Source organism: Cucumis sativus, chromosome 3, assembly GCF_000004075.3.
Source record: "Cucumis sativus cultivar 9930 chromosome 3, Cucumber_9930_V3, whole genome shotgun sequence".
In the NCBI taxonomy this organism is placed as follows: Eukaryota; Viridiplantae; Streptophyta; class Magnoliopsida; order Cucurbitales; family Cucurbitaceae; genus Cucumis; species Cucumis sativus.
Window position 1 is genome coordinate 35,516,880 of NC_026657.2, and position 10,091 is coordinate 35,526,970.

General features: G+C 28.2%; 1 protein-coding gene across 1 annotated transcript; it reads right to left on the reverse strand.

The window, feature by feature from the left end:
* Nucleotides 1-4,062: 4,062 nt before the first annotated feature.
* On the reverse strand, nt 4,063-7,876 carry LOC101211112 (IQ domain-containing protein IQM4). Its single transcript, XM_004146798.2, has 8 exons — nt 7,560-7,876; nt 7,351-7,465; nt 6,598-6,663; nt 6,330-6,418; nt 5,904-5,991; nt 4,944-5,174; nt 4,752-4,853; nt 4,063-4,608 (listed from the first exon to the last, which is right to left on the reverse strand). The coding sequence occupies exons 1-8, from the start codon at nt 7,874-7,876 to the stop codon at nt 4,207-4,209; spliced, it is 1,410 nt and encodes a 469-aa protein (XP_004146846.1). The 3' UTR covers nt 4,063-4,206.
* Between the last annotated feature and the right edge of the window lie 2,215 nt (nt 7,877-10,091).

Genomic DNA, 10,091 nt, shown 5'->3' on the forward strand with positions numbered 1-10,091 from the left:
AATAAAAGTTATGCTCAAATTGACAATTTAATTTTGGTATTTAGTTTCCAATTTACAATTAATTTTTAAAAAAATATATTGAGAGTAATACTTATTGTCATTGTTATTATGTTATAAGAAATAATATGGTAAAGTGAAGCTAGGTTAAGAGTAATTTAAAAGTTCTAAAATTAGATACATATCCGCATGTTGAATAAAGAAAGAGAGTGAGAATTAGTGAAAAAATTAAGTACGAACATAGCAGTTAAACCCAAAGATTTACAAATACAACATAATGCAAACAAGTTTTGATGTATAACAAAATATATAGTTAGCTGACACACAGTTATATTTTTGCGATATTTGAATTTTTTTTTTAATTAAGAATAATTACAAATTTAATAATTACATTCAAAATAATTAAGTATATAACAATATTTAATTTTTTTACAAATATAATAAAATCTGAAAAATTCTAACAACAGAGAAATCTATTACTGATAAACTAGGTTTAGTTTATCACTAATAGGCCATAAGAGTTTATCAAGAATAAAAGTATTTCACAAATAAAATTTTAAAATAATTTATATAATTAATTATTATTCCTAATATTAGGATTTTTTTAGATTAATTAGTCTTCACGGGCCTGAGGATTGTCATCATATACTACTCAATGGGCCTCAGCCCAATTACTACACTTACTTAAATGAATGGCCTCGGTCCAATTAAAATATTGACTTGAATGATTAATGGAATGTGACTTTTAAAAGTCGAGTCACATTATTTTATGTGAGAACTATCAGAATGCCAAAAAAAAAAAAAAAGAATAACAAACAAAAAAATAGCAAATTTACAAAATACTAAGATTTATAGCAAAATTGGAGTTGTAGATTTTTTTTTACTTTTTTTTAATCGATTATATCCCTCTGTATACGAGATTTTTTGTCACATACAATATATTTGTAGAGATAAAAAATGATACAAGATATGACAGATTCATAGATACAGTGTATTTGCAAAAACAATCAATTTTAAAAAATATTAAATAATTTTTTATTTTCGGACTATATAAGATTACACCAACATCCCCTAGATTTATGCCTGTAATTTATATAATATTCCTAAATTTTTAGGTTTCAATTCAATTAATTAATAATTTATTTCTATAATTCATAATATATATAAATTCAAGAAAAAATTGAGTTAATATAATTTCTATCACATTCCATTTGATAAAGTTCATTTTAGTATTTATTAATATTTTATTAATATTTTATTATATAATACATAATACATATTTTTCATATTTCTAATAACAATTTGAGGTTAGATTTTATAACCTCTAATAAAATCGTCAATTTGATTTTTTTTAAACGATCATATCCCTACAATAATAACAAACATAAATTCAACGTTTTTTAATTATTTATATTTTCAAAATATTTATAATTTTTTTAAATTTAAATAGCTCCAAAATACATATGCTTAATAACAATTTGAATTTAAAATTTTATCATTCCCTCAAATCGTGCTAATTATGATTATCCACTTATTTTATTAAAGCAAATTCACTCGTAAAGTCGTGCTATTTAGTTTAGTTGATATCTCTAAAATAATGTCAAACATAAATTCAATATCTTCGGATTATTTATATTCCAAAATATTTATAAAAAATTGAATTTAAATATCTCAAAAATACAAGAATTTCACTTTTTTATATTTTCAGTCGATTTTACCTATAAGCGAAAAATTCTTATCTGATAGATACAATGTATTTGTGTAGGTTAAAATGATGGAATATAACCCAGAATCAATACAGTGTATTTGCAAATAATTCAGTTGTGTGAAAATATTAAATAAATATTTATTTTGACGATGGATCTGATTGTATCAATATCCCCTAGATTTATACCTACAATTTATACCAAATCAAGTAACTAACAGTTTATTTAGTTGTGGTTGTTAAGATTAAAATGATATCTTACCCCTATAATTATGATGCATTTAATAGGATTATTCTAAGAAAATTTTGATCTTTTCTATAATCGTGCTACTTGATTGATTTTATGTCAAACATAATTTCAAAATTTTAGGATTATCTTGTTAATATTCCTTATCTATTTTGCATAATTGTTTTTTAAAAGTAGGTTTTAAATTTTGATTTGAAACCATCAAAATATTAAAATTGCTTTAAAAATTTATAAAAATAGGTATAGTTAATGAAAATTTGAATTTAAATTTTTATCATCCCAAAATCGTGTTATTTGTTTCATATCTCCACAAAAAATGGCAAAACATAAATTTAACAAATTATTTATATTTCAAATTTTATAAAAAAGTTGAATAATTTATTTTTGGAAGAAATTAATTGAGAAGAAAAGATTTGTTTTATTTAAATTGGAAAAGTAAAAAGGAAAAGAAGATATTTAGGGAGAAATAATAATAATATAATAATATTATTACTATTCATCATCTTCTTCACTCTCACCAAACCCTAGTCGCCGATGACACCTCCATCTCCGTTCGAGTTTCTCTGTCCAGTCTAGATCTCCACATTTGTAGCCATCCCCTCCATTATGTCGACTCAGAACTAAGTCGTAAGGAAGCGTCTCCTCCGTTGTACGTCGATAGTCGCATTTTTACTTCATTCGAAGCCAAGCGCCTTTGCGCCGCTTGTTCCTTCATGCATCGCATGGTTGGTCTCCTTCATCACCATTCGTTCTTGGTTCTGCCAAAACTTCCAGCCACCGTTAGTCACCGGATTTTAGTGATTTTGTCATTGTTGGGGTTTTGTTGTATGTTTTCTTAATTACCCCTTGAAGTTTAAATAATATTAAGTTTTAGATCTTTAATTTGGAAGAGACCAAAGTGGATAGAAGACAGAAAGGGAGAATACAAGGTATGTGGTTGATGTTTGAAGACTTTGAAAGTTTTGAGGAGGACGAAGCTTGAAGCTCCAATCTTTTCTACAATTGATCGAAGACTATGAAGATTTGGTGGAATCTAGGAAAGTGGAAGATAGTGAAACTGTATTCTTCTCGACTTTGAATACCTAAACATGCACAATTTCAACAAGGATTTGTTATTTAATTACACGGTATTTGGGTTTTAGGTGAACAATTGTATTTAGGACTGTTTTTGAATTGGCTAGAGACATTTGAGACATTGTTTCATTTATTTATTTTTTAGATTTTTCAATTTTACTATTATAACAATTTAAAAATAAATTTGCTATTTTCCCAAACTAAAAGTCATAATTTGTTATTCTTCTTGACAATCCTATTTTCTTTTTGTTTTTCCTTTTCTTTCGTTTTCGATTTCTTTTTTTTTTTTTGTTAAGGCTTCTAAAGTTGCTTATATACCCTACCAAATTGAGGAACGTGTCTAGTTTCATGATTGGTTAATGGTGAGGATCAACTATGATCCTCTCTTGTTTGAGGTCGAGCATTTATTTCTATGTTCATTTTTGTCCTAGGGCAATGCTTTTGGCTTGAGGCATATATGAGACACATCTCATTAACAATTTTGCTAGGTTTACCCTTGGATTTACGCATAATAATTGGGTTTTGATGCGAACTAACCCACTCGTTTAAGCATATATTTTGGGACTATGCTATTATATTGTCTTAATTTTTTTTTTTTTTTGTCGATTATACTCTTCTATCCAAAATCACTTATATTATTAACCATTATTTATGCTATTAAAAATAATTGTGTCAATTATATATATTTGTGTATATATATATATATATATATACACTATGGATCTCTCCTTTCTCTAAAACCATATATGACTTTGAGTAATTGCACCTAACAAGTTCATTCAAACACCACAATAGCTAACCAAGGGAGAAATGTATTATCGAAAAATCATGCCTTTTGCTTTTTATTATTTAATACATTTTTATTTTGTCTGTCTTATAAGAGTAACAATTATTTGGGTGAATCAATGTAGACTCTATTATTTCGTATATTGACAAATGAGATGTATAGTTATTAAATTAACAATTATGCAAAAAAATAAATAAATAAAACTCCTATACCTCAAACATAGAGGTTGACTATCGAGTACTATTTAATTAACTTGACAACATGCCACTATAAAACTGTTAGATAAGTTTCCTTTTTCTAAACCCAAAACTAGTTGTATATAAAACATTCGTCAAATCACATTGCTTCAGCCTCTTCGAACAATTCCTTAATATAGATGCAAGTGTGTAAGGCACATCATCGTGATGTTCGAGGACTTGGGAGCACCATGGAAGCAAGCCTAGGTGACATATGGATTCTAGGGCTAGGCCTTGGGGATGGAATTGGAAAATTTGAGTTGTATGTATGTTTTTGAATGTTTGGGATTCTAGGCGAAAGTTTTAGCTTTTCTAATGCTTGAAATTGAAGGTTGGTCGGATATTCTCGAACGCATCCAATTCGAGGACCGGCACCGGTCGTCCATTTGCTTCTTCTTGCAACTACATTACTGCAATGCTTTTCCATTTCCACCGCTTCTCCTGACGGTTCTGTCACTGCTCCGTCACCCCTTACTTCCTTCTCCTCTTCTGTTGTTTCATCCATTTCCTCCTTTTCTTTCTTGGTACTATTGGGCAGTACGTCATCGTCTGTTGCACATTTCTGCATTTTACATAATAATAATATTCACAACAATTTAGTTTCTTAAATATGAGTCTTTGTTCCAAAAGTAAACTTCATAACTTTACCATAAGTAAGACAATAGTAGATTTGTTTGGTAGAGATATCAAATTAAGAGTTAGTACCTTGACGTTTGTTAGGTCGACATTGTTCTCCTTCAAGAATTCAATGAACTCGATAAAATTCTCTTCTGTAGGACGATAATGACCACTATACGGCCAAATAGCCTAAAACAAATTCAAATTTAAAATCACGTTAGATCGTTAATCTATTAACTTTTTTAAAAATTGAGAAAGGTAATATAGTTTAGAAATTACCTTGAGAATACCTTCATGGGAAACCAATCGGCCGGAAGCGGTGGTGACACCGCCGGCAAGAAAGCTAGAATGTTGAAACTGTCCTTTAACTTTCTTCCCAACATATAAACTTTTTGAAGCACTAAGAACAAATATCCATTTAGAATCCTCCATTGTGTTAACAAAATCCCCACTTTGTTTGTACATTAGTTTCCCTTCTTTCACAACCACTTCATAACTTTCTCTTTGTTTCTGCTCCACCAAAAAATAAAAAATAAACACAACACAGAATCAGTCTATGAACTTTATTTTGGATTAAAATTTCACTACCCATCAATGCAAGTTTTTGAAAACTAGAGACAAAACGGTAAAAAATATGTATAGATTTACTAAAGCTCTCTTTCATAACCATTTTGTTTTCTAAAATCAAGCACATGACACACTATACTTATTATGGCACTACATCTAACTTTCTTTCTTTATTATCTAATTTATTACCATTTAATTGAAAAATCAAACTAAATTTTGGAAGAGAAAAAAAAGTAACTTTTAGAAGTGTAATTTGACAACAAATTCAATTATTTTTCTTCCAAACTATGTAAATTATGACATGAGATAGAGAAGGTAGGATTAATTTTTAAATAGTTGCTAAAGTAGGCTTTAATTGAAAATAATTTTAGTAGTATAAAAATACAATTAAAAGCATAAAGTTGAACATTGAGTCGATTTCAAGTGGTTAAATGTATGAATTTTTAAGTGAATTGAATGATAACAAAATGATTTTTACCCTTTTAAATTCACTTACCATACACCTTTTAAACTTTTCATAGAAAAACTAGTAAGAGTAAAATATCAAAACTAATTTATAATTTAAAAGATTTTAAAAATCAAATTTAGAAAACGTTTGAAACTAAATATCATTCGGTCAACTAGTCAACAAGATTCACCAATAGAACAAACACTTCATTGTTCCATACTTACAGGTCCCAGATATTGAATGCACTGTCTTTGTAGAATTGCTCTAGAACATTTTTCAAGATTCAACTCCTTCCCATCTCCAATGTCCAACCTTTTTATTTATTTGTCAAAAATATACAAAAACAAAACAAAAAAAAGTTAATATAAAAATCCATATTATATAAAAGATAATGTTAATCAGTAAACATATCCATTATTCAAAGTTATGTGTGTGACACATATAATATTGTTGAATCTTAGTGTAAGAATATTTAATCAATACTTTCCTTATGTCAAACTTAATTTTGAAAAGAGAGCCAAACATTGTTAATTTGACGTTGATATTAAAATTTTAGCAAATTGAGGTCCAAATAAATGGAAATTAATATAATGTAATTTTACAAATTAGAATTTTCTAATATAATTTAGTGATAGTTTCTTTCAACTTACCAATAAAAGAAAGGCTGCGAGCTTTGACTTTGGAACCACACATCATAATATATGTGGAGATTGTGCCCATAACGATGACGTGGATCGATCTGCTTCATTAGAAGAGACAAAAATTTATTAAATATATACAACATATTCAACAACGTTCAACTTTTTCTGTTTAATTAAATTATTCCTTCATTATAATTATAATTAGATATTAATCTCCCAATTTCAGGTTGTTTAGGAATCTTCATAAATATGTATTCAAATAAATTAATAAACTTACAGCTTCCAGCCAGTGTCTTAAAGCCAATTTCTGAGCTTTCTCATTCTTTGATAATCCCTTCCCAACCTACAAAAAAGACCAATCAAACAAATTTTTTCAGGCTTAATAATAATTTAATTATGTTTGTTCAACTTTAATATGTTTATAGTATTAAAAATAAATAAAATATCAATACTTAACTATGCTAACTAGCTGACTTTTAATAAGAATTTATGTTAAACTGTGTAATGACACAATAATCTCTTATTTATGTGAGGTAATATTTCTAGTTAAATACTTAAGACCATTTTTTATAAGTCCTAACATATCATTAGAAGTAGTAGTCAACTTCTACTCAAGATTTGAGAACTTTTTTATTTTCAAATAAAAGAAAAAAGGTTTTCAAATTTTGGTCAATTCAAAGTAAAAACCATGCCAATTTTAATTTCTACTCTTCAATATTTGGATTCAAATCTGTACAAAAACCCTACACTTGTTATTGATGGTTTGAAATAATCGTTTTATAACAAAATCAATATTTTATAAAAAGTAAACTTATTTGAAGTTAAAGAAATCTAAGTTCATTCAAATTATTTACCTAAAAATATAAAACACAATCTTAAGTTCAGGAAAATTATCTAAAAGTGAAGCATACGAATGTATCTGAAGAACAAAGCTGGTCTAAAATTTGACACAAGAAAATTTTAATTAAAAAAGCAACTAATCACTATCAAAATCAAAATAATAATAGAGAAAGAAATAAAATTGAAGTACCTTTGCAGCTCTTGCTCCGGCCCTTGACCATTTTGACACGGCGGTTTCCGACTTATTGGAGTCGAAAAACGACACCGAGCTCCGCCGTAGAGCGGCAAAATCCAACGCCTTCCACCTTGAATAAAAGCATAATTTTTTTAATGATTAACTATAATTGTTACATTTCGTTAAAACAATGATTTTTTTTTGGTGGGGTTTGTTTTAATTACCATAATTCTTCGACGACAACAGCACAATCCGCAAGATTCCGTCTTGTTCGGTAACCTTTATAAAATTTCTGTAATTTGACGGCGGCAGTATCAAACTGATCACCGGAAGGCAGCGGAGACGCCACCGGGGTGGAGTTTCTAGTTTTAGGGAGTGGAATTCCGGGAGGATGGGAATCCAAATTCAGAAAAGAAAAATTCCTACTTGGTTGTTCCACCCTCAAATTCCCGGCATTCTTCTCGGACCTAAACCCTTGGTTCCCGTTCTTCTTCCCCGGCGATGAAATCGCTTCTCCGGTCTTCTCTATCACCAAGCACATTTTCTGAAATTTTCATAAAATTAAAACGATCTATATTAGAAATCTTCATACTTCTCTCAATTTAAAAGATACTAACGTGAATTTACGAAAATGGTAAGCTTTTAGATAACTTCAAAAACCTATGAATTTATCCAACAAATCGACGCGGACTGAAATAAAAGCTCGCCAAAAAATGGAAACCCCTTTAAAATAGTAATCGATTTTTTTATCTCCTATTCCTATAAATCTAAAGAATGAAAACAAAAATCCTAGAAGGAAGGCTACCTGAAAATTAAGATGAATAATGTAAGAGAGGTGAGATTTGTTATTATTTGATGTGTTATAGAAGAGAGAAACATATATGGTTTATATATGAAATGAACATCGGCCTTGTCGAGGACGAAAACGAGAATAAAGAAAGGGATTGGAAGATTTATGAGACATGTCAATGTGAGTACTTTGAATGGAATTCCTTTTCTTGTTTCTTTTTTTAACAAAAATAAATAAGCAAATGAAAATATGTAGGTTTGAAGAGAGACGAGGAGGGAAGAGGGTTTGATTTTGACGGGTCCAACTGAAAGAGAATGGGAAATTGATTTTTTATTTTCGGGGGCGTGGGAATTCAATACACGAAGTGGTACTATTGAAGAAAGCTAACCAAAAGGTTTACATTGCTTTTTAGTTTTGCCCCGTTTATTCAAATAGTGATGGCAGGGAAAATTGATTTGTTCTAAACTACCAAAACTATAAGTTATAGGTGACTTTTTTTTTTAATACACAAGTAAAATAGAATATTTACAAAAAAAAAAAACTTTTTTGGTGATTGAGTAGTTCTCAAATTTAGGATAAGCCTAAGTTTATCAAGTAGAACGATTTTGATGAGAGGGTGTTTCAACTTAGGGAGAGTCTCGATGATGAATAATATATTAGGCTCTATGTGTGACACACAGTAATTGACATTATGTTTTATATAAGTACAACGTTGTAAATGTTTGACTTTTTATATTAGTGAATTTATTTATTTATCAGCTACGCTATCCCGAAGCATAGGTCGCACATTGTTGAATGAGGTTTCCAAACTGTGTGTTATTATCCTAGTTTGTTGTTTGTGCTTTATTATTATTATTATTATTTTTGTAATTTTCAAGGCTTTCTATGGAACGTTTGTATTCTATGTGACAGATCACCTTACTATTTCAAAAATATATGTTTAGTTTCACAAGTTTATTGAATGGTTCTCTAATGATTAAATATATGTTTTCGAGTGACTTAAATTAATAAGAAAAAAACGCAAATGATTTTAACCATTTTAAAATTATTATAAAATGTAAACGAATTAATACACAATGTTATTGATTCTTGAATAATATTTTTTTAGAAATTAACACACTAAGTTCCCAAAAAAAAATGAATGAAGTTGTGTTCCTTCACAATTCTTCAATCTTGGAAAACAAATCTTGTGATTTAAATCTGAAAGTTGTGAACTCAAGTCCATGTTTACCGATTTGTAATTAACTTGAATATTTTGTTGTTGGATCAATCAAAATCGATATAATGACAGTGGGCATCAATCACAAATGTAATTAAATTGTTTTATTTATCACGTTAATCTGAGTATTTTGTAAACGTAATTTAATTATATTATGATAGAAGTTATGTACTTTGCATTATTTGTATCATTGCGTCTTTTTACCGTTACCTTTATTATTACTATTTAGGATCAATTTGATATTGATATTTGTAATCCTTATAACAATAACTATAACATATATGTAATTTTTAAACACAAACATATTGGCCATCTTTAATCCTGAAAGTAAATTATGTTTGTGGATTACAAATTTGAGATCCCACGTTTTAATACATTTAAAATAGGCCAAAAAAAAAAAAAAAAGAAGAAGAAAAATTTAAAATACAACTAGCCGAAAACTACATTTTTATAATAACGTCCCATTTGTATATTATAACATTTAGTTTCTAATTCCTAATTTAAAAGTGAAGATTTGAATCTCTATATTCTACGTGATCGTGATGATATTTCATTCGTGTATATTATGATCAATATCTATCCATGTCATTTTCATGTTGATGTTTATAACCTCACGATTATTATTAAACTAGAATGAATAAATATATATATTTAAAATGAGATTGTTTGAACATCTTATTCCTTTAGTTGCATTTTTATAATTTGTCGTCACGTTTTTTGTTCTTTTTTGGATAAAAAATTGTATTC

Excerpts from the sequence above, each read along its gene's own strand:
- LOC101211112 (XM_004146798.2), bottom strand. The coding sequence starts at position 7,876 with ATGTGCTTGGTGATAGAGAAGACCGGAGAAGCGATTTCATCGCCGGGG. Across the intron at positions 6,664-7,350 it reads CCGGAGCAAGAGCTGCAAAG|GTTGGGAAGGGATTATCAAA; the intron begins GTACTTCAATTT and ends TCTTTTTTGTAG. Across the intron at positions 5,992-6,329 it reads TCGCAGCCTTTCTTTTATTG|GTTGGACATTGGAGATGGGA; the intron begins GTAAGTTGAAAG and ends ATAAATAAAAAG.